Source organism: Haliaeetus albicilla, chromosome 26, assembly GCF_947461875.1.
Source record: "Haliaeetus albicilla chromosome 26, bHalAlb1.1, whole genome shotgun sequence".
NCBI classification, from domain to species: domain Eukaryota; kingdom Metazoa; phylum Chordata; class Aves; order Accipitriformes; family Accipitridae; genus Haliaeetus; species Haliaeetus albicilla.
Genome location: NC_091508.1, coordinates 14,049,540 through 14,073,183, shown reverse-complemented (window position 1 = coordinate 14,073,183; position 23,644 = coordinate 14,049,540). Strand labels below are relative to the sequence as shown.

The 23,644-nt window shown below is 52.7% G+C and overlaps 2 protein-coding genes across 8 annotated transcripts in view; one reads left to right on the top strand and one right to left on the bottom strand.

Annotated features, from left to right (window-relative positions):
* ASTN2 (astrotactin 2) overlaps positions 1–23,644 on the top strand; it is a 360,503-nt gene that overhangs the window by 237,197 nt on the left and 99,662 nt on the right. For both annotated transcript variants that reach the window (XM_069771376.1, XM_069771377.1), the window contains exon 17: positions 16,721–16,986. In XM_069771376.1, coding sequence (XP_069627477.1) covers positions 16,721–16,986 — 266 coding nt within the window. The remainder of the gene's footprint in view (positions 1–16,720; positions 16,987–23,644) is intronic.
* Positions 233–8,078, bottom strand: TRIM32 (tripartite motif containing 32). Of its 6 annotated transcripts, XM_069771379.1 has the most exons (3): positions 6,372–7,818; positions 5,965–6,049; positions 233–5,077 (listed from the first exon to the last, which is right to left on the bottom strand). In XM_069771379.1, the coding sequence occupies exon 3, from the start codon at positions 5,008–5,010 to the stop codon at positions 3,067–3,069; it is 1,944 nt and encodes a 647-aa protein (XP_069627480.1). In that variant the 5' UTR covers positions 5,011–5,077; positions 5,965–6,049; positions 6,372–7,818; the 3' UTR covers positions 233–3,066. The 6 variants fall into 6 exon arrangements, with proteins under 6 accessions (XP_069627480.1, XP_069627482.1, XP_009920069.1 ...); XM_069771381.1 differs by lacking the exons at positions 5,965–6,049; positions 6,372–7,818 and adding an exon at positions 8,021–8,078; XM_009921767.2 differs by having other exon boundaries at positions 5,934–7,825.

Here is a 23,644-nt window from a genome sequence, read left to right as displayed (position 1 = left end):
TGAATTAAGGTACGAAACTCTTGTATTTGTTTATGAGGTGGGTAGGGAATTGTCAGATAAAGTTATATGAGACCTGCCAAGGAGATCAGATTTATCCTCCGCAACCTGACAGCATATAAGGGGTCTCATAGCCATTGTGTTCCAAAGTCTGATCCTCACTGGCTGTAAAAACCAATCTTTCACCAAAGGGAGGAGATGAAGTGTTTTTAATAAGAAAATGAGCCGTTTGCAATGCGCTTTTAATTGGATCAATTTTTCCTTTATTACACAATCTTTAAAAACCAAACACATACGTATAACCACACAAGCTCTTTCTCCAGGTAGAGAGCAGAAGCCAAACTATTTCATCACAATCCTTAATTACTCCATTTCATCTCGTTTGGCAGATGATCACAACACTGTGTGGGGGCACCACGGCAAGAAATACAGCTCTGCAAAATCATCTCGCAGTCACTGTAAAGTTTTGTCAGGGGACATGCATACCCTGGGCGCGGGACAGCAGGTTTTCTCTTTCCCTTTTTTGCCTGAAACCCAAGACTAGAAGAAGAGCTGCAGGCGACACACACCCCCAGGCGCCGATCGCAGTGTCCTGGCCCACCAGTGCATCGCAGGGCAGTGTTATTTTTCTTGAATCTCTGAGTGAGAAACAGATGACAGACGCTTTGTTTGAACTGTGTAACCAGGAACAGGCTGGGGTAACCAACTGCTCAGTTTACTGGACCAGCTTTTACATCCCTTCAAGCACTCCAGGAAATGTTATTGCTAGTAGTGTGATGTTTATTGCAAAAAAAATAAATCCATTGGAACAGAAAATGACAGAGGTACATATTATCATAGATAATATTGCTTCAATTATTCAGGTCCACAGTAGCTTCCTGCTTGGAGCAGTTCTTAGAAACAGGAAAAATGTTTAAAAGAGATCAGTAGGAGAGGAACTGCCATTACCATAATACTGGAAAAAATGCCTTGAGTTACAATGTAATTAACTGCAGAAGGGCCCAGTAATAGTCATCATCTCCCAAAAACATACATGCAAGATGAGATTGGCTCCCCAAATTGCTGTTACATACTTTAGGCGACTACCCCCTCCCACGCCCAAAAGAGAAGCAGAGAACATAAATAATTACGTGCAGGCTGGTAGTCTTGGCAAACACACAGAGCAGCTCAGGAGGGAAAGGGGGTTCAGTCCCCTTGGGCTCCCTCAGCACCATCTACCATGCTAGTGTCGTTAGTTCCCGCTGCCTTCTCCGCAAGCTTTTTTCCAGCAAATTATAGCAAAAGAAATAGGAAGTTGCCCTGATGGAGGGGCACCTCCATCACACAGCTGGGTGTTTGTTGTGCTGGCCCTCTTCAGTGCTTTGGATGAGCAGAATAGGGAGAGAAAAAAAACCCAAAATCCCACCAAAATCTGCTCCCAGCGCTTCTTCTGCAAACCCTGTAACTGCCAAACAACTGGCTGGAGCAGCAGCAGCTCTGAAGCCTATTTTACTCCGCTGTTTCGCGAGGGGAAAGTATATGGGAACTGAAAAAAACCCATCACCTGTTGCATACGTGTTGTAGCACAAGTAGCAAACAATTTGCTGTAGCACGGCAGCCACCATAAAATCAGCTTTTATATTGTCTGTCGTGCCCCCAAATTTGCAACTACGTTGTTGATAGCAACAAATAAATGCACTGCAGTATAACTATTATCTGTGGCAGATTAACATGCTACCACTGTGCCCTATTTAAATGCATCTTTCCTTCAATAAAATATTCTAGGCAAGCAGCACCACACTGAGGTACACATTTATCAGCCAGGAGAGTAGCACTGTGGGGGCCTTGGTTCACACAGCTGCAGTTTTGTGCTTCATTTGGCCCAAAGCCGTGATGAACATGAACTCTGGTGCCTGCTGGTGCCGTAAAAAAAAATCTGAGGAATGTGGTGTTTTGCTGTGCAAGGGAAAAAAGACAATGCACAAATGGATGTGGTTCCAAGTATTAAAAAATAAAAGCAAAACAGTCCCCCCCCATCCCCATCTCAGCAGTGAGTAGCTTGCACATAAAAAGTGCAGATGAGTGGAAACCTATTGCTAAATGCAATGGTCTGGAATGCAGAATAGTGAAGTGCAGGTGAACATACAATATGTTGCATTTAATCTCATTTACTACAATCTCCCAGTCTTACTCCCCCAGCCTTTCCCCCCTCCCCATGAAGCTTTAGATACCAGATATACCTTCCAAAGACAGTTTCCAGGATGCATTTAATAATAAAACAACAGTAAATATCAACCATAGGTTTCCCCTCTTTTTTTTTTTTTCCTCCAGCCCCCTCCCTTTTTACCCCCTTCTACCTAGCAGAACTCTTAGTAGTAATAAAAGCCCTGCTGCCATCAGAGGGCAGTTTTCCGGCTCAGCTCGGTCTCCCATGATTGCACAGTACTCACTTCACATTGAACAGACACGGTTCACAAATGGCACGACAGGGGCGATCTCCTGAATACCAGAAAAACGAAGAAAACCCTCCCTCTTCAGTTTGAAAGTAAGGTTCCATCTCCACGCAGTTTAAGAGGGCTATTTCATTTTATGCAATGCTGCAATCAGAAACTGCTTTCTCCAGTAGTTGCCCAGACAACTGCTACCCAGTTCCTTGTGAGTACCACAGAAGAGGATTGCCTCTCTAGTCCTCTAAGGGAAGGTGATTTAGAGCAGTCAGTCAGTGTTTATGGCACAAAGAAAGATACAATGGTTGAAGCTGGAAATGTAGGAGATGTGGCGAAAGGAGGTGAAAAGGTTTATGGAGTGACCAGTCATTTATCAAGGAACCAATACTCCAGAAGGATGGATCCTTTCCCTCACACTTGTTCTTTTTTTTATTGTATGGATTTTATATAAAGAAGAAGAAAAAGCAGACCACCACCATGTAAGCTATTTTGTTTCTAAACACAAAACATGACGGCCTTCTGTGCCAAACCCCCTTCAGTTATGGCACAATCTCCCTGAACGCTTCACAGCGGTTCCCATCAGACTGCAATGAGGCTGGACGGATCTCTGCTGCCAAAAGGGGCTTTACCTAGAGATGTGCCTTTAAGGGGTGGAGTATCTTCTCAGATGGTAACTGTAGATCTTAATGCAATGATCCCAACAGTCCAGCACCAGCAGCTGCCCTTTGGGAGTAATGGCGATACCGACAGGACAGGTGAGTCCTTCCCGGATTAAGATATTATAGCCACCTCCTTTAGGAAAATGCAGGATTTCTTTACGGCTGCTGTCAGCAACAATGAGGTCTCCCCTGGCATCGACACACATCCCAGCAATGCACCTGAAATCCTCATTCTCGGAGAAGAAGTGGCTAATCTGGCGTCCCAGCTGCCCATCTGGGCCAACGGAGCCAATTGAAAAGCCGCCTTCTAAATGGTGTTCGTACTGCCGGTTTTCCAGGTTAAGCCCCAGCCCTTGAGTAAAGTATATGGTCCCTTCAGCATCGCAGGTGACGAACTTTGGGCGCACTGCGCTACATAAGCAACTGTACTTCACTACCCCCACGCCACGGTCCACTGTGAAACACCAGAGTTTCCCTCCTTCCACGTCAGTCACTACAAACTGCCCAGAAGGCAGGGCAGCGATGCCCCAGGGTTTGCTTAGCTGGCTCCGGTGACACGCCACGCAATGGCCATCCATGGTGTAGACCTTGACAGAGTTATCGTAGCTGTCAGTCACACCTATCAGGCCATGGCAGTTCATGGTGACAGAAAGGGGAGTCAAATTGGGCAAGTCTGCTCCAAGGAAACTCAATACAAAACTATCAATTCCGCTGGGGCTCCGGCGAATCTCCTTCAGAAAGCCCTTGCGGGTAAAAACCTGGATTCGGAAATTGCCTCGGTCTGCCACAAGCACCTCACCTTGCAGGGTGACATGTAGGCTGACAGGGAGATTAAACATCCCTGGCAGGCTGCCCTTGGAGCCCATCTTCTTGATGAAGTGACACTGCTGGATGCTCGTGGCTGCTTCAGGCATCCTTGGCTTGGCTGGTGAGGAATTCGGTGTGCAGCTGGCCTCTTCTTGCACCAAGTCGGGCTCCCTAAATGATGCCGATGAGGATGCTGCAGATTCCATGAGCGATTCCTCCATGTTAACGGTCCGGGGTTTCTTCACCACTTGCCCAATCTGCAGTGGTCCCACGTGGCTCACCTTAAGGAGTTCAACCTCTTGAAGAGTCAGCTCCCTTGGGAGACTGTTTGTCAGTTCTGGTTCTTCCTCGTCTGCTGCCTCCTCCAAGAGAGCTATATCTCCCAGCTTTATTTTGGCAAGGAAATAGTCACAGCGAGACATTATCTGCACTTCTGCTAAGTTCAGCAGATAAGCTTGCTCCTCCATTACCTGATTATTTACCTTCTCCACTTCAGACAAAGAGGTGGTGAAAAACTTGCGTGACCTGGCCAGTTCTTCCTGGATCTTGCGCTCTTCTTTGCTGTAATCCTGCAGAACTGCTTTGTATCTAGATTGCAGGTCTCTAGAAACACCCTCCAGAGATGCTTTTCTTTTCTGCAGATCACCCATAAGCTCCCGAAGTCTGGCAAGCCTCGTCCCAAATTCTCTCCTACGCTCTTCAGCAGCCTCTTTGATAGCAATGACTCTATGTCCTTGGGGCATGTGTGATGTCTCCTTGCATGGCTCACATAAAACCAAGCTACAGCTCTTGCAAAAGTGTCTTGGCAACCTTCTCCCACAGACCTTGCACATGAGAAGACCCACCACTTCCCCCAGTCCAGCGGTGTCTATGATCTTCAGCACAGTAAGATTGTCAGTCAGCTGAGCTAAGCTTGTGATCCGCGTGATTTTGCTGCAAAAGGGGCACCGTATCCCGTTAATGCTGTTTGCTAGGAGTTTCTCTAAGCATTGTTTGCAGATGGTGTGCCCGCAGTGTAAGAGCTTGGGTCTCAGGTGCTCCTCAGTGAAGGACTCCATGCAAATGGGGCACTCCAGGACCTCTCGGAGTGCATCCGAGTTGAGATGAGGGGCAGCAGCCATGGTTTTCCAAGGCAGTTTTAGGCAGTGCAAAGTCTTGTACTCGCATCTATTCCAAGGTGCTCTGATTCTGTCCAGAAAGAAAAAAGGAAACGTGATTTATGTCGTCACCAGCAGTTACATATACATGCAATTTATTTCTGATTTATCACCCAACCCTGGAAAAAAGAAGCCCCGTTAGCTTTTTCACATTTGGAAAGGATGGATTAGTCATAGCTAATCTCAGAGTGGGCAAATTCCAAAACTAACTTGCAGCTCCCAGTGCGATGAATTACTCACTTGCAAAATTTATAAGTAGAACTGAAAGAAGTGTAATGGCAGCAATAAGGAAGCCCAATAGATATTGATGACTGAATCATCTCCTCGTGGTGCCCATCTCCCGCTGCCAAGCCTCCAAGTTTACATAATTTACTGAAATCCAGGGAGATTAAACCAAGCATTCAAAATGTTGCGCATCAAAAGAGGAACCAGATGGTGCAATGCTTTAGGACATTAATATATCACCTCTGGAGACCTGCATTCAGATGTGACATCAGATACGAACAAAATAAATGTGGTTGGTTTACTCTGCTTTTCTAGATAGCCAAAATAAATTTTCGAGGTTTCATACGTTTGCCAGAAAGTGAAACTAGAAGGAATGATTTGTCAGCTTCCACTCCTTCTGAGAATGACTGCACACAGTGAAAACACACAGTGAAGATTTTATGCCAGTGTATTTCATTAACCTCTACCATGCTGCATCATGCTTCAGCATGCAAATTAAACACAGCTCGACACAGCAGTGTTCTAGCAGGTATTAGCAATAAAGGAGTTAACAGACAACTCCAAACATTCATTAATATATACTACAAGTGTTCACTATTAGTTCTTGAATTTAGCTTAATTGCATATAATTTCTCCTTATTTTACAATCTCGCAGCGTTGACCTCATTCTTGTATTCTGGTTCAGTTTTATACCACTCTGGTTGCCGTTCAGCTTCAATCCAGGTTTCTCCATCCTCACATCCCTCACAGCAGGGAGCAGATCCCAGCAGCTCTCTTGCTAAAGCAGCCATCCATTCAAAAGGAACAGAACAGGGTTCACATCATTAAGTTATTATTCAGTAGACTGGGTTTCAATACCTTTGCTATTGCATTGCTTAGCCATTAAAAGAAATGGGGAAGAAAACATTTCTTCTAGGGGGAGAGGAGGAGAAGGAAGTAGTTAGTCTTTAAAATGAAGAGACAGTCACAGAGGGATGGGAACAGACAGCTTTTTCTGAATAATGGCTGCAGGCATGCAGCACTTTTGCTTCCCCGCTGGGTTTGCCTGCTTCATCCTTGGGAGCATTTCAGACAGAAAGGTTCAGTGTATTTCAGTTTACCATTTGCTCAAGCGGAAGGAGACAACTGCCATGAAGAAAAGTTCTTTATGTTCATCCAGAGAAGGAAAAAAAAAAATAATTTTAATTCATCAGCTGTAGTTCACAGTCCTTTAAAGCCCACATTTCAGGAAGGGATTCAGTGGCGTAGCAGAATCTCCCAAGTGCCAAGCTGGGATCTGATCCTTGGCTCGACGGTGGCATGATGAGCATCACACCCCCAGCACCCGGGGAGCAGGAGCACTCCAGGCGCTCGCTGCCGCTAGCACCGAATATACTTCCCTTTCATTCTTAGTGTGTATCTCAGCCAGGGAAGCAGAAGCCTGGGCACTGGCATGTAGATCAGGATCTTCCTCTGAGGGATGAAAAATCTGTATTTTAAAACAATTTTTAAAAATGAAACACAGGATACCAGATGCATTATTCTTATTTTCCTTGGAAATACGTCAGAAGGTTTGGTTAGGGAAGGCTGGGGGAGCAGCACAGACACCAGATACACCCGAAAGTTACATAAAAAGCCACTTTTAAAACAAGTATTTTCATTAGAGAACAATGACGGTGAGAGTTTTGTTTAGTCTGAAGTTAGGTTTGGTTTTTAGAAAGATGATTTGTATGACATTCTTTTCATCTATGATCCCCTTTTATCAGAGTACCAGCATGCGCCTTAGTAACGTGAAATTATTTTTACCGCTGCACTTTTATCTTTATCTTGCACTGGGCCGTGCCTTCGTGGAATTTTCCTTAACAGTGAGTTGTTCTTGCGTATCAGTCCCTCCCAAGCCAGTTGCCCTGACGCGGAGCAGCGTATTAGAGAAGGCCTCAGCTGAGGATCAAGCTATAAAACTCTGTAAATGATGTGAGTTTGGTTTCCTTATAATCAAAACATTTTCCTGCCATAGTTTCTCTTGCCACTCTGTTGTTTTTAGTTAGGATGTGCGGCGAGACAACTAGTTTTACTTGTAATTCATAGCATGGCTCATTAGCGAGTAAAATAATAGGGTAAGGCTACCAAAATTTGCCCCTTCCTCCAGCGTTCAAGACGGTGTTTCAGCGCAGGCTGCGAAGCCGCCACCACCACCACGCGCGGGTTTTGGGTTTTTTTGCCGAAAGCCGATGCCTGCAGCGTCTCTCGCTCGCAGCAGCGTCCACGCACCGCAGCGGTTCGGTGTCGTCCGCGGAACCGGGGGCGGGAGGCAGCCCGCGGGCTCTCGGCGGGGAGACAGGCGCCTTTAAGGGCCGCGCCGACGGGCACGACGCTCGGTTCGGTCCAAAACGCCGCTCGAATCGCAGGACGAGCCCCCCCTCCCCCGCCTCCGCGGCCGAGCAGGTGTCCGGGCGCGGCCCGGGCCGGCCGCGGCCTGAGGGGGGGCTCGGCGGGGCGGAGCCAGCCCGCCGCGGGGGCTCTCCCCGGCGGGGAGCGCCCGGCCCGCGGAGGCGCGGCGCGGCCCGGCGGAGGTCCAGGCGGGGCTGCCCGGCCCTGCCCTGCCCGGCCCGGCCCGGCCGCCCCCTCCCCCGCCCGCCGAGGCCGGGCCCTGCGCCCGCGGCCTGTGGGGCCGGGATGGGGGTGTCCGGCCCGCCCGCCCGCCGCCGCCCCGCGCCCCCGCCCCGCCTCCAGGGGGCGCCGCCGCCGCAGGGCCCGGCGCGCTCCCTACCTGCCCGCCGCTCCCGGGACGCGCGCCGCTCCCCGGCGTGCCCCGCGCCGCCGCCGCGCCGGCGTGACGTGTGCGCCGGGACGCGGAGCGGAGCATGCCGGGAGATGGAGTCCCGGGAGGCGGCCTGGGGCCCGGGCCGGGGCAGGAGGAGAGGCTTCGGGGGCCGGGGTCGGTGCCGGTCCCGTCCGCCGGGCAGGAAGATCGGCGAGGGCAGGCGGTGGGCCCGCAGGGCGGTCCCGGGCCTGCGGCAGCCGGGGGCTGGAGCAGGGACCTGCCCGCACGGGGAGCTCGCCGGCCGGTCGGGCTCCCTCCTCCGCGGTGGTGCTGTAGCTCTTGTTGTCGAGTAAAGTTAAAAAAGGAAACGGAAACATGGTTTCTTTCTTTCTTTCTTTTGTTTTTGTTTCATTACATGAGGTTTTGGCACCCGCGGGTCGGCCCATGCCCTTGCCCCGATAAGGTCGGCCTGGGGCCGGAGCAGCCCTTTCCCGTTCCCCTTCCTCCTCTTCCCCTTCCACTTCCCCTTCCCCTTCCCCTTCTCCTTCCTTTTCCCCTTCCCCTTCCCTTCTTCCTGCCCTCCCCTCTGACGGGGCCCTGCACCTGTGTCGGGGTTTGCGTCACCTATCAAAAATTTCTTTCATAAGCTGCATTGGAGCAGCCTGTGGAGTCCTGGGACAAAAAGGACTATTTTTAGGTAGAGCATAGCAAATGTAATCAGTTGATTGGGTGATGCACATAAATATTGTCCGTGAATAGACAGGCAGCTGCAGTTGCTGTGCGAGGACTTGCTCAGGGCACGTCCTGGTTGACATTAATTCCCTTCCCACAGCGGCCTCCGTTCTGGCGCTGGTGGCCGGCGGTCAGTCGGTGCGGCTGCCGTGGCACAGGCGGGAAGTCATGGGTTCGTGGGGAATCGAGCAGTTACAGGGTTTGCCTTCGATCAGAGGAAAGCTTGCGTTGCCTGGTCACTCGACTCATCTGCTCACACCTGGGAGGTAGTAAAGGATGGCATCTCCATTACACCCACGCAGGGCTAATGACTGGGTCATTAATCATAGAATCAGTCATTTCCCTCCTGCCTCTTCCCTCCTCCTCCTCCTCATCCCTCCAGCCTTTATTTCTGACCTCTCCCTCCGTCAGGCTCTTCTGGTAGCCGGAGGCAGGGGTTTAGCCACTGGACCGTGGCTCTGCTCTGCCCTCGTGTTTCTTGGTGTCGAGCTGGTGCAAGGGCCGTCGGTAACGCGGGTCCCAGTTCCAGCCCGGCTTTGGCTCGGCCGTCATGAGACTGCTTTAAAGATGGCAGAGAGACCAGTTTTACCGTGTCCCCGTGGGGCTGCACAGCAGATCAGGAAATGTCTGGGCTTGGGGCTTCTGTGGGAGCAGGTAGAAGCCCACCCTGGGCAGGCAGGTCCCGGGGAACCATGTCCTTCACACACCAGCAGTGCCGTGGCTCCGGTGCTGCCGGCAGCACTGCAGGTCCCAGCGGCATCCAGGCAGTATCCCAGGGTGGTCTGGCAGATTTTGTGAGGGCACTCACACCTGAAAGTGAATAGTGTGAGGAAAAAATAATGGTAGGAATATGGAAATAAGCTTTTAATGCATCCTGGGGAGAAAACAAAGGACTCTCTGGATTTGGTTAGAGGTGATAACGATGAGCCGATGATGTTACCCAGCACGTTGGGAGTACGGGGACCCTGTGCCATGATGAGCGGATGGGGATGCTGTTCAGCCTGAGACCCCAGTCACCCTGACCCCCTGGCAGGGTGGCATGTCCCAAGGGGCCGCTCCACGCTGGTAGCCAGCCATCCAGCCAGCAGGGCTTGGTAAATCTCAGACATCCCATAGAAAATGGGTCTGTGGTTGCATTGGAGCAGGGAGAGAGCCAGCTGCCGATATGGGTCTTATGCAGCAGCCCGTGGGGGGCAGCAGCAGCGATTTGGGGGGTCATGGAAACGTCCTTGCGGGGCCAGAGTGGCTCGGAGGCAGGGGGGCGAGTACTGAGATGCTGCCAGGGGTCGGATGAGCAGGGCAGGGCTTTGGTGGCTCTTCCTGCGGGACAGTGCAAGCAGCAGGGTGGCAGTGGGGACCACGCAGGGCACTGCACAGTTAGTTCCTTTGATAAAGCGAGCTCACTGGTGATGCCTGCACCGTCCCCTTTTATAGAGGTTTATCAGTGGTCTCTCTAAAAGCTCTCTTGGGTTTTTTTTCTTAATACCACAGGTTTGCAAGTCTGTAAATATCTCATCTGAAGCTGAGGTTATCGCAGAGTCTGCCTGTCCGACCTGTGGGCAGAGGGGATGGTCTGCCTCCGGATTCTCCCTGCCATACCTTCGGGATCAGCCCGAGGGCAGGGGGGCTCCTGTGGCCAGGCGGGGGTCACGCGTGCCACTGAGCCACAATCACCGCGGTGCGGCATTCTGGCCACTTCTGGCAGCTGGGTGTCAGGGCACTGAGAATCCGCAGGGTTCTGTGTTTAATTGAGTTAATCGGCTGGGAGCAGCGGTCAGAGCATCAGCAGGGAGAGGGGGGTTTGCAGAGGGAGGCTGCCGGGGGGGGGCAGAGGCAGGCAGGTAGCTGGCAGCGTGGGGCACTCTTGACATCACGAGGGGAGAAAAGGGTCACAAACCATCCCGTTCAGGAGATCATCGTGCGTTGGCGCTCAGGGATGTTACGCATTTGGGTAGCCGGACTCGTCTTTCCGAGGCGTGGGGCTCCCCGAAGGATGAGTCCCCGGGGGTCCCGGCGGAGGGGCTGTGGGGTGACAGCGACAGAGCGAGCGGTGGCAGGATCCCCGGCCCGAGAGCCATCCTCCCGCGGTGCCACGAGAGGGCAGCAGGTCCTCACGGACCGCGGCGGCAACTGCCCCACAGCCACGCCGTGGCAGGGCCCCACGCCGCCCCTCCAGCTGCTCGCGGAGGGGGGAGCTCAGCAGATGTGTCCCACGGGCGTGCGCCTGCGGTTGCTTGCAAGCCCCAGCGTGCACGCTGCTGGGGTCTGCGCTCGCATGCCGCGTCCCTCCCGGCCAGGCAGTAGTCATGCCTTCGCCCCGGCTTCCCACGCAGAATGCCACGCCGCGGGCTGGCTGCGTTCCCCAAAAGACAGGTAGCGGTTCCTAGGTGAGCCCTACCTTGCCCCAGCCCACGTGTGAGCCCCGGGGACGTGGGCGTTGCTGGCTGCTTGGTGGTTTGGCACAGCCGGCCCGAGCCGCCGCTGGTGCGGCATTTGCTGGGCAGCAGCAGGGGCTGGCAGCGCGCTTCTTGCACACATGAACGTGTGTGACAGAGGGGCACGGCTGGCTCCTGCGGACATTGCGCCTACACCTTCCTCGCAGCCCAAGCAGCGTTTGCCCATCACTAACAGTGGGCAGCATTAAATCTGTCCGGGCTCTTCATAGACCTGGTGGTTACTGCACTGGCAATATCTCACTGCAAGAGAAATTCCCAGGCAAACACACCTATTGATTTTCTTTCTAACTCCCTTTCAGTGGATTTGCCAACAAAAGGGGTATTATTGCACCAGGTAATAAATGGGCAGCCTGTGCCAGCAGATGTGTATTGGCTGTAAATCCCCACTGCCCTACCCGTGGTGGCACTAGCTCTGTCCAGCCGGAGTGTGGTGTAAAGGGGAGGCGGACCAGAATTACCTCTTCCTTGCATGAAATCAAAACCCAGGTCCTAAATCAGGCCCAGCTGAGCAGCCTGGCGGTGTTGGTGGGGTTAACCTGCTGAGCCTGGAGGAATCCCTACCTGGGTCTGTTCCTGACATTCCCTCTATGGCTTCAGCTGGAGAGCCTTCTCCTCTCCTTGTTCCAAGCATTTCTGCTGTTGAAGAGCTACCACATCCTACCCCTGATGTGCTGCATTCTTGTGGTAAGTGGAGTGATTCCCAGTTTTGGAATGACTTGGGATCTTTTGGAAGAGGTGCTGTACAAAATGCTGGACCACTAGCAAACCCATCATCTCCCGGGAGCTCTCAAGACAAAACAGCACTCCAATACAAAAGAATTAGGTATTATGCTTTTGTTATTGTTACAGTCGTGGTGTTATCATGCTTCCCTCTTGTCCAAGCACTAGGAGGTGCTGCTGGTAACGCTGGAAGCATTCCCCCACATCTGCAACTGCTGCATCCCAAGCAGGGACCCCTGCGCACTGTGCAGGCAGTCACCTCGTGCTGTGGGGTTATTAAATCCTGGTGGAGCACAGAGACAGAGCCAGGCACCCTGACAGGCGAGCGGTACCTCTGCACACTCTGTGCTGCTCATCCTCCCTTTCTTACGCAAGGCTTGACGCTTGGCGGAAGGCTGTTATTTTATTTGTTTTGTTATGTTGTTGGATTTTTTTTTTAAATACATATTTCAGACAAACAAACAAACTAATAACTCCCACAAGTTGCCGTGATGCGTCAACCACATCCGCGGTGCTGTGCTTCCAAACAGATGTTGCCAGGATTCAACTGAGTCGCCAACAGCGTTAGCGAAAGCATGTTCAGATGCAAGGGCTGATAAGGAATCCCTCTATCGCTGCTGCTGCACTGCAGCCCCTGCAGCCAAGCCTCATCCTCCTGCCAGAACGGGACGTTTGGAGCACCCTAGCAGTGGTCACCTGCAAAGCCCTTCCCTAGGAGTGAAGCAGAGGCTTTGCAAGAACAATCTGAGTGCCCTGGGAGATTCTCCAGTTCTGCACGGGGGTCGTGCAATGTGGACCTGAACGCTATAGCTGGGTTTACTTGCTCTGGACTGGACCCACCTTGCAGTGAAGACAACAGGAGTGTTTCTGTTGGCTTCCCTGGCAGCTGGAGATGGCATTGCAATGGTATGTTGCAGGGTCTGGTTCTGATTCTCTCCAATCCAACAGCAAAAGCTTCCTTTGACTTCATCAGGAATAGGGTTGGGCCACCCGTATTTTTGTTCAGGAAGAAGCCAGTCAGCTGGGCCTCAGCACTGACGAACGCTGTACAGCAACTAGGTAATAAAAGCCAGACAGAGCCTCCAGGAATATGCGGACTTTCTCCAGTTCACTGTCGGGTTTGCTGTGGGGAGAGCAGGCTGGCCCCCGAGCCCCCTCCTTGCCTGCAGGCAGCTGAGCAGATAACCGAAACTCATCTCAGAGGTAGGAGAGAGGGAGGGAAACAGAGGGACCTCGATTCCTTCTCCCTGGGCTACAGTTGCAATGGCAGGTCCAGGAACGAAGGAGTGTGTTTGGGGGGAGAATACCTCCCAGATCAGAATAACTCCTCTGTGAGATGCCATGAGTTGTGGATGGAAAGAGAAAGAAGCACAGTCTCCATCAAGGCAATCGCCAGCTTTCTAGGGATGAGGCACCTGGAGCTGATGCTGCCCACCCCCTGAGCGAGCAGATGAGGAGCAGCAGTTCCTCCTCGCTGCCTCTCCCCGGCTCTGGAGGAGCTGGCTCACAAGCAGGGTGTGCAGCTGACACTCTCAGGTTTTAATAGCAGAAACGGGGTGATTATTTTGTTAGGACTGTACTTAGGCCCCCAAAGCTTGTTCCGCAAAAGCTACTAGGAATTGCTATCCAGTGCTGATGACTTCCAAGTGCTTGTCTGGATGAGAGCTGGCAATTTGGCAGTGAAGCCCGTCTCCCTCTGCTGAGCCACGTCCTATTTCATTTTCCTTCTTTGGAGTTGTACCCAGAGCCTTTTCAGTACAAGGGAACACCGTGGATCCTTTGCCAGCACGCTGAACCAGTAAGCTCAGCTAGAGTAACCCCTTACATCCCCAGGAAGTCAGTCTGCAAAGCAATCCTTTTCCCCAAAGTGACTGGGGCTTCAGCTGTTATAAAGAGGATTAAATGCAGACAGCCGTTTCCACCTTACCTATGAAGTCTGCTCTGCTGGCAAGTCTACCATGAGTCACCAGGCTCCGTGGTTAATCTTCTGTGGCTGAGTGCGTGGCTGCTATGGAAGTGGAGCTGCGCTACTCACACAGTTTTCTATCCTACTTTATTTGCAGACCTCTACGCTTTCCCCTGTGCAGCTCCATTTGATGACTGCTGCTCCTGAAATGGCTTTGCTCCATCTGGGTTTCCTTCAGGAGAAAGGGGGAACCCTCACTTTCATGCCAGTCCCTTTGGAGGGCTCTTGAAACCACCACCCCCAGCTACAGTGCCCTTTCCTGGGAGCGACGGGCAAAGAAGGTGGCGGGTGGTACAGGATGTGTTCAACAAGCTCACATTCATTTTCTTTACTTGCGAAAGGGGCTGTGTTGTCACGCTGAATGCTGAAGGACGCCTCTCCATGTCTAACCCACCATTTGCAGGGAATCCTTCCCCACGGTGACGTGTCTGGTGGAGCACTGCTGCACAGAGCTTCATCTGTATTCCCGAACAGGGCAGCTAATGCAAACACTTGAATCTAAGCTCTTACAGCTGCATCAGTCAGGGGTGTCCTTCATCACAGGGCAATGCAGGGAGACTGGACAGTCTCCTGCAGCAGGGAATTCTTGCTCAGAGATTTGTTTTGCTCCTTACTTGTCTCAGCTTGCTTCTTGCAAACACCGACTGTAACTGAGGAGGACCAAGGGAGGTTGTTCTTCCTACTTATTCATTCCGCTCCTTACCGTTTGTTTGTACTCGAAGAACAACTGGGCACTGTGTGCACGTGCATCATGTGCCCTGTGCTTGAACACAGAGAGGACGGATGACATGGGGGAAGAAGCACAGAGCAGATAGCTTGGAATGGAGCCTCCAACGAGGCATTCCCAGAGCAGTGCTCTAGCAGCTGGACCATGCTGCCCATCCAGCCTGGGCTGTCTCCAGGTCTTCTTGCAGGTGTTGGTGGAAGCCTATATGTGCGATTTGAACAGTGATTTTCAGAAAGCCTTTTAGAATGGCTTGAAACTGTGTGCTACATCTCCAGACAAACCTTAGCTACGCTTAGGCTAAGCCATAAGCCTGTGTTAAGGACACATTCAGACATTTAATGCTAGTGATCTATAATTCTTAGCTATAAAGCCAATAATTCAGGAAGGGAGGTTTGATATCCTATTGCCAATCATGAGGTAACTGATCCACTTTCTTTTCAGCTCTATGTTCGTGCTCTCCCTTAAAGCATGGCTCCAAAACTTCCTTCCCTGTGGAGGATCTCTGAGATCACTGCTTCAGCTCTGGTGAAGAAGCTTTGCAGCCCAGAAGTGTCATTGTCATCTCCTTCTTTCTCTTCTACATGTAGTTTAGCAGCAATGTTAAAAAAAAAAAAAAAGATACTTTTATCCAGAAGTGAGAAGAGGCTCCTAGTATCGCCTTGTAGCTTCCCTGTTTCTGAGCCACTCAGTTTATCATGGCTTCATGGCTTTCCCTTACGAGGCTTGAAATTGCCTGGAGCTGCTCTTCTAGAAAATAATCTCTCCAAGAACCAGCTCCAACTCTCATTTTCCATGTCTGTGTACACCAGTGTCTCACTAGACATTGAGACATCTCCTCGCAGCCTTGTTTTAATTTATCTTAGCAACTGCCCCCCTTTTATTCTACTGAAAGACGGGTTGGTTGGAATTTGCTTGTTCTTCCCGTGACAGCTTTGATCCTGCTCACAGAAGTGTTCCCTGACAGCCAGACAGCAGGGAAGGGCTGGCCCTAGCCTGGAGGGCCTCGGGAGTCATGAATGAATACTGTGTTTACTTGTATTTCTAATTGTCTAGTGCCTTGCCAGATCAGCTTCATGTCACTGCAAGCTGAGGGCATTGAGACAATCCTTGTTCCTCTACAGCTCCTTCTTGGGACTGAGAAGTTGTTGCTGGAGGCAACAGCCATCCAGCTCATGGTCTCGGGAGCCTCATTTGGGCGCAGGATGAAGAAAGACTTTTCTTCTCTTGGTCTATCACCAGGTTATGAAAGTTGGGCCTGCCTTCTTGGATCAACCCAAGGCGAGTGTCTATAGATAAAGAATTTAAATAGAAGCATACAGGACAAAGATGGGAGTCCTGTCTCCTTTGCTCAGGGTTATCACCAGGTGCGATACTTTCCTTGTCCTTAGTGAGCGTTTAGACCAAGGCAGAAAAAAGTAAGGCTCTCCAGGTCTATCGCCGTGTGGTTAAGACCACCAGGAAGTTTCACAATGGGTTTCAAAGGCCTGAATATTTCCTGAAAGCAGAGTGTTGACAGTTTGGTTTTGGTAACACCTCCATCTATTCCATGCGCGGTGAATTTGTTCTGGTACCCACTTACCCCCTCTGCCAAGGGGCTTCATCCCACAACGTAGTCTCTTTGCAGCCTCCTTTGGGTCTGTCTCAGTGCCCTGGATAATGTGTCACCCAAAAGAGAGAGCTAAGAACCACAGGGACTAGAGAGGGCTGGCATTGGGGCAGGGGTGAGGGCACCCAGCTCTTAGACCTGGTCCCTTTGGAGAGGTTTCTCTTTGGTGGGGAAAACATACTTGGGAGGTTTTATTTCATTTTGAAGTGCAGAAAGTGAATAGGCAAGTTACAAAAAAAGAAGGAGGAGAATAGTGTCAGTTCTGTCACTCTAGAAGTGCTTGTCTGGAAATGCTCACACTTTCTACCCAGTCCCAAGCAGTGACCTTCAAGTCCTGTTTTAATCCTTCTCTCCTTGACCTTTCTGGTTTCCTGCTCCCACCTGGCCTTCACCTTCAGCAGCTGCATTTGTCCTCGCTGTGGCAAAGTTTGGGGTTGGGAAGATGACCGTGCTGAGATTTATTTAATGTTGTTTGGTTTCTTCCCTCTCCCTAAACCAGAAACAACTGAGCTTGGGAACAAGAAGGAGTTGAAATCCATGCCCTTCATCACCTATCTCTCAGGCCTGCTGACAGCACAGATGCTGTCTGATGACCACCTCATCTCAGGTGTGGAGATTCACTGCGAGGAGAAAGGGCGCTGCCCATCCACTTGCCATTTGTGCCGGCGCCCCGGCAAGGAGCAGCTCAGCCCTACACCAGTTCTGCTGGAGATCAACCGAGTGGTGCCTCTGTACGCTCTGATCCAGGACAACGATACCAGGGAGGTGAGTGAGCCGGTGACGGACCAGCTCCACCACTATGATCCTTCCTTAGTCACCTCTCAAGTCTGCCTTCCTCAGTCTCTGCATAAATGTTGGGTTCCCCGGAGCGAGGCAGTGTTTTTGTGTGTGTGTTTGGTGGGGAACGCTTCAGGATGGTGTCAGCAATGGAGCTGGCAGATCCTGCTGCCCACCACCTACAGCCCTCGCAGACCTGTGTCTCCCTGCCTTCAGTACAGTGAAGGCAATGCTGTAAGCAGCCAGGGCCACAGTCATTCCTGGTGTCCACCCCCAGCAGACACCGGTGTGCAGGATGTGTCCTGCGTAGGGGTCTTAGGAGCCAGGCATCAGATCAGTCTTATGCTCCTGGCCCTGAGATCTCAGCTGTAGGTGTGCGAGGGGTGGCCAAAGCCCTGCAGGGCTCCAGCGTGGCTCTGCAAAGCGCCGGTGCAGAGGGAGGGAATAACCAGCCCCTTGGGACAGTCCCGCAGCCACAGGAGGTCACTGTTACTCCAGGAGGGACCAGCCAAGCTGGAGGTCACCCTTCCCTGGGGCTGGGCTCCTCTGCCTCCAGCAAAAACTTCAGTGTTAATCCTGAGTTTGATTTCCCACTTTCTTGGTTCGCTGCTGCCCCCCACCCCCCTCTGCAGCCCTCTAACCCCAGTTGCAAGTCCAAAAATGACAGACCTGCTTAAAGTCACTTATTAGCACTGAGCCTGCACTTGATTAAGATGCCTGGAGTGAGCCAGTGTGCAGCAGCTGTGGGTGGAACGCACAGGGCTACAGGTCGGGAAGCAATCCTAGCACATGGAGGTGTGACCACCAGGAATGATGCTTCATCCTCTTCCCAGATCCACGGGCAAAAGAGCCCCCGTGCTTCTCCTGCCACCCAAGTCCTTTATGGGGACTGTCCCTCCTCACCTATTTCTTGATCTTGTTCCTGCTTTCCTGTCTATCAACCCTCCTGGTTCTTCCATGCAGCTGTGCCTGACTTCCATACCTTGGTTCCTCTTTCTTTCCAGCTCTTTTCCCAAACTCCCTTTCTCCCACTATTTTCTCATCCTGCATCCTTTCCCCACCTGTGCCTGCTCTTCCTGTTGGGCAATTCTTGTGTAGACATTGACCTGCCGTTACCAGCATGTCCAAGGCAGTGCTGGGATGGGGCGTTACCAGTACAGGGAATGTTGGTTTCCTTCAGACAAGAAAGATGTGCTTCCCACCAGCAATCTGCAAGGGGACAGTTCCTTTTGGGGTACGAGACGTAGGTTAGCCAGCGGAGAAGGGGTAACTGTGAAAGCAAGCAGAGCCTGCTTTCAGGGGGGATCTCCACGGACCCTGCTCACCACCAGCTCCCCTTTCTAGCCCTGGGCCCAGGTGGCAATGCCATCCTGCCTCTCTGGCCCTGGCTGCAAGGTGCCCTCCTCCTCCTCACCTCTCCCCCCAGCCCTGCCGACACTGCCTGCCCTGCCAGGCTCGCTCGGGGCGCCTCCTTGTCCTGGGGAGCTGGAGCCTGTGTTTCACCAGCAGCAGCCTCCTTCCCTCCCTCCCCTGGCTCATGCAGAGGGCTGGCCCCATCAGCTGCAGCTGGAGGACAGCCCGCATTGTGCTTTCTGCTGAGGCGCTGGGAAAACCAGCAAACAGACATGCAAACAAACAAAAACCCAGTGAAGCAACCAAACAAGAGAAGCCTCAGCCGCCTTCCAGAGGGCTGCATTTGATGCATCCCCCCTCCTCCTCCTCCTCCTTCCACCTGCTCACCCAGAGGTGGAGGGACACCCCCCCGGAGTCTGTCTGGGCAAGGGTGCCGTGTGTGACTCTGCTCCCCCTTCACCCCAGGGTGCTCTTGATCAGCGGTGCTGGGGTTAGAGGTGGCAGGGCAAGAGATTTGGGTGGCTGCAGGACGGAGGATGCTGCTGGACCAGGTGCTAAGGGGACACTGGGAGCTGGCAGCGAGCAGCGTGTGCCAGGACAGGTCACCTTGTGCTGTCTGGAGCGGAGGGTCCTGGGGTGGGGAGCAGGTTGGTGCACACTGTCCTCTCTGACCACCCCCCCCACACACAGACACAGACAGCTGGACAGGGTCTCATTGTTTTGGCTGTGGGCTTCTCTTGATGGCAGGCCCTCTTATCCCCTGTGTCCCTGCAGCCCATCCAAGGCCATCCCCACCCTTGCCACAGCAGGACACAGGGAATGCTTTTGGCCTTCCCTGTCCCTCCTCTTTCCAGGCCGTTCCCCTTCCCTCAGCCTGAATCCCTTGTCTTGCATCAGCTCCAGCACTTCCCTTTCCCCTTCTTGCTCACTTCTTAAACCTTCATCTAATCTGCTGTCCTGCTCCCTCCATCCTTTCCTCCCCAACTTGCTTCTCACCCTTCTCTCCATCAGCCTCTCTCCTGCAGGATATTTCTCTCCCTCCCCTCTCCCTGCTGCCCTTCGGCTCCGCGGGCAGGGACGAGTCCCAGTGCCTGGGGGCTGTAATCCGCCGCTGCCGGAGGGGCTCGCTGCCACCACGGCACAAACCTCGGCTCTCGGCACTGGGCCTGGGCTGGGCAAAGCCGTACCTGCCTCTCTGGAGGAGATGGAGCTGGCGGTAGCCATGCCCATGCCCTAGAGAGGATGGTTTGGTGCGGGCTTAGCGCTGCCTGTGTGAGAACGTGCCCCCACGCCTCCCGTGGTGTTGCGAGCTCAGGGACGAGGGATGCCTGCAGGGGCATGGCCTTCCCCATGAGTGGGAAGGGAGAGTGAGCGCGAAAGGGAAAGGGGTCTGTGGGTGGTGGGAAGCTGCCGCCACCACCACAGAGGCATTGCCCTGTCACCGAGACCCAGCGGTGTGCCCTCGCCCGCTGTGAGCGTGCCAGAAAGCCGCCGGTTTAAACTGCTACCGTGCTCTGCGCACAGGGCTAGGCTCCCAAAGGGCAGGTGCTGTCAGGAGCATCTCATGTACAGTCTGGATGATGACATGTCCTTTTTCGGCATCAAGCAGAAGGCTGGGGAGGGTCCCAGGCACTAGCAGAGTGGTGTTTGCCTGTGGCATAAACGAGATTTGCAGATGCCTGGGCTGAGGCAAGTCCTGCACCTCTGAGCACAGCATCCACAGCTGAGCACTCCCCTGCCTGCTTTTCCCTCTTCAGGTGGATAATACTCAATCGATACAGCAAATGCTGATCTTATGGGAACTGCAAGCAGATCCCAATTCCCCCATAGTATTAAAAAAACAATAATTGTAAACAGTGAAGAACTTTCTCTTTGCATATATGTCCACATAGATAAATATATATGTGTATAGAGAGAAAGCAGGGTCATTAATAAGGTGGATACTAACTTCTGTAAAGTTTCCTGAAAGTTTTCCCATATAAGCCTAGCAGCAGAGATGAGGCAAGACACAGGTAAAGACATTTTGCCCATTTCAGTATGTGCCATTTTTTAGGTAGGTTTTTCTTTTCATTTGCCTCAGTGCAGTGAGTTAGGCACTCTTTAAAATTTACAACCACTGCACAGTACAAGGCCATGTTCTTGGTTGCTGATGACCTTGCCAGACTCTTAAGTGCTGGGGGGGGTTAAGTTTCCATGCTGGGTGTCTGCCTTGGGCTGATTTGTAATTTTTCTATGTGTGCATGTTTGATTTTAGCTAAAACTGACCATTTCCAAGAGGGAGATTAGGTGAAAATATATTGCTTTGCCCATGTTAAATAAGCTGGAAAACTCTTTTATTTCTATGTTATTGGGATCTGCTGTTTCCTTCTTGCTTTGAAGCAAGGGCTTGAAATTTAGAAGGTCTCCAGGAGTCAGGTTTTGCCTTTTGCTGCCCAGGGAGCATTTGTCCAGAGACATTTGTGCTGTGAGCTTAAGGAAACTCTCAGCTGTGTGTGATCAGCAGGGGTTTGGTCAGTCTCCCCAGTCCTGCTCAAGCATCGCTCCTGCTCCCAGCAGCAGGGAGGAGCAGTGTTATCAGTTATTGATGGCCCCTCTTTTCCTTCTTGCATGCAATCAAAATACGTATTGAGCCCCTGCTAGGAGGTGTTTCTGTTTCCCCCTGTGGTTTAATGGCATTGGTCAGGGAACTTGTGTGGTCGCTGATAGCTGCAGCCTGGCTGGGGACTTTGGCAGTGCTGGGCAAGGAGCTTCCCAGGGTCAAGGAAATGTGTTTGAAAGTCCAAGCACCTTTTGAAGGGCTTTGTTGAATGGCTTTTTCCTAGCCATCATGGCTGGTGTGGCTGCACATGGAAGATGTCACAGAGGAAGGACTTTGCTGGAACAGAGGCAATGCTGGAGTCCTCTTTCCACCGGTCCCGGTCAGCTGGTGAGATTAAACTAGTGCAAGTAGGTTTATATCACCATTGCTGTTACAGCTCCATTGCTCTTCAGTCTAAATGCTCACAACATGAGTTCAAAAGATATAAAGAGACAGAGAAGCTGTGACCTTGGCAGTGACTTCTCTGGATGTCTCTAGAACCTGTGTCGTGTTTTGATCAACACCGTCTGCCCACATCTCTTTTCTCCTTCGTTTGTGCTCTGCAGCAGTGCAGACACCAGAGTGGTCCCTCCGTTGTCATGTCCAGTTGAAGCTGGAGGGGATTCTCCACTGCAGGACTGTGGAAGAAGCCTCCACCAGCATCAGTGGCTGGCCAGGCCCAACAGCGAAGAGCTTCTATCTGTCGTGGAGCTTTCTGCTGGCAAAATGCCCCTGATACCTCAAGAGCGTGATGCTGTTGAGTGTGCATGTGATGGGAGAGAAGAGAGACGTGGTGACCCTGGCTGGTTTCCCTCTAGTGAACATCCTGGAGCCAAAGGAGGGGAGAGCCACATGTCACCCCAGTGAGAGTGCCAGGCTGTGGTGGCCTTCCTCCTCCACCATCAACATATTCCTGCCTGTCCTTACTCCGTGGAAAGGGCAACGTACTTCTTACTGCCCAGCATAGCCCTGGAGTCCAAGAGGCATGGGCCTCTTGAGAGAGCGAGACCCCTGGTTTGCATATTCTGCAAACCTTCACGTACCCTGACTGGGCTTCAGGAAGGCAAGCCAGGCAGCTAACCCTGAGAGGCACTGGGAGGAGCAGGGATGCCCAGCTTCCCCCATCCCTCCCACTGCCAGCACTGGCCTGGGGAGTGGCACCGAGACCTGGAAGATGCGGTGCGCCCGGGAGCACCTTTGATGGGGATGCACGTGTGCGTGGCCGGAGCCACAGGGCAGCCGTGGCCAGCGGTGGGGAGAAAAGGGGCAGGCATATTCAGCAGCGTGGTCCCTGCTGTTTGTGGTCTGTTCCTTTCCCCCAAAAAAACCCGAAACAAACACAAAGCTGCTCCCGCGGAGCAGCTCAGCCAGCTGCAGAAGTGCTTAGAGGGTGGCGCGGCGAGGGGGGCTCAGGGAAGGGGGGCAGGAGACATCAGTCTTGCTTCTAGTGGGAAATGGACTCAAACCCCTGTTGTTTGTATTTAAGGAGACAAATGGACGTGGAGCCTGGGTTTTTAAAAGACCCCTAGGACCTTGATTTAATTCGAAAATGGAGTAATCTCAGCATTTGCCTGCAGCCATGGCCTCCTCGCAGCACACGCGACCCAGTCTGCGGTGTGGAGGCTCACTGGGGGGCACGTCCCCGCGTGGCCGGCCCCGTCGGCCTCAGCAGGAGCCTGGCGTGTGGCTGGGACCCTGGCAGGGCTCTCCTTGAGAGCTGCTTCACTGCCTGTGCATGGACCACGGTTGTGCTTGTGCCAGCAGTGCCTGCACGCCGGGGGCCTGCAGAGCCCCTGTGGGGTCACCGGTTGGGACGGCAGCTCTTGAGGTTGGAGCAAAATTCACCATCGCTCCTTCCCCCCCTTGCCTGTGAGCACCCGCTGGCCCCAAGGAGCCATCTCTTGCTGAGCAGAGCACGGCCACCGCTCACCACTTCAGTGTCCCCAGGCTGGCAGGGTGGCCTTGGCCAGGGAGTGAGGACCAGGGGAGCTGCATGCAGCGAGCGTGCCCAGCCCGTGCTCGTGTCCCCAGGGAGTACTGTGCTGGCTCCAGCGACCGCCCGAGCCCGGCCAGACAGGCAGCTGAGTTATCACGGACCAGAAGGCAAGCAGGAGCAAAGAGAGGGGAAAGCACCTCTTTCATCCATCCCATCCTTTAAACTAATTACTCTCAGCTCACTCTGAGGATGCACTGATGATGATGGAGCACATATCCTTCCTCCCCCTGAAGCGGGCTACCTGCTCACACAGGCGATGGTGAAGTGGTGGTGGTGGGGTTTCAGAGGGAGCTGCACAAACTGGTGTTGCTTTTCCTCCTGGGTCCAGCTGATCTCTGTGCCCTTGCTGCTCACGTGCTCCGATAGCTGTATTTCAGGAGAAGTCCAAAAAGTGTAGCTGGTTTTGATGTCTTCAGTTGGTGGTTCTTGGTCAGGTCTTGGGATCGAGGTTGTCTTGCGCTCACTGTTGTAAGGCACGGTGTGATGGAGCCGTGCCCTGGCTGTGTACTTGGAGCCCTTCTATGCATTTACACCAACCCTGAATTACCAGGATGCATGGTCTAAAGGGCACACAATGGGGTGAAACACGTCCATCGTACCTCTATCGCCGCCTGTCCGTCAGGGCGGTGGGGAGCCCACCCTCGTTTGTGCAGACTGGGCTCTCCATTGTGGCTCTCCAGCCCCTGGGCAAAGAGCTGGAGTATCCAAGTGTATCACTG

Coding starts and splice junctions, on each gene's coding strand:
- TRIM32 (XM_069771378.1), bottom strand. CDS start 5,447: ATGCTTGGTTTAATCTCCCTGGATTTCAGTAAATTATGTAAACTTGGA. Junction 5,078..5,286: donor TCTACTTATAAATTTTGCAA/GTGAGTAATTCA, acceptor CTTTCTGGACAG/AATCAGAGCACCTTGGAATA.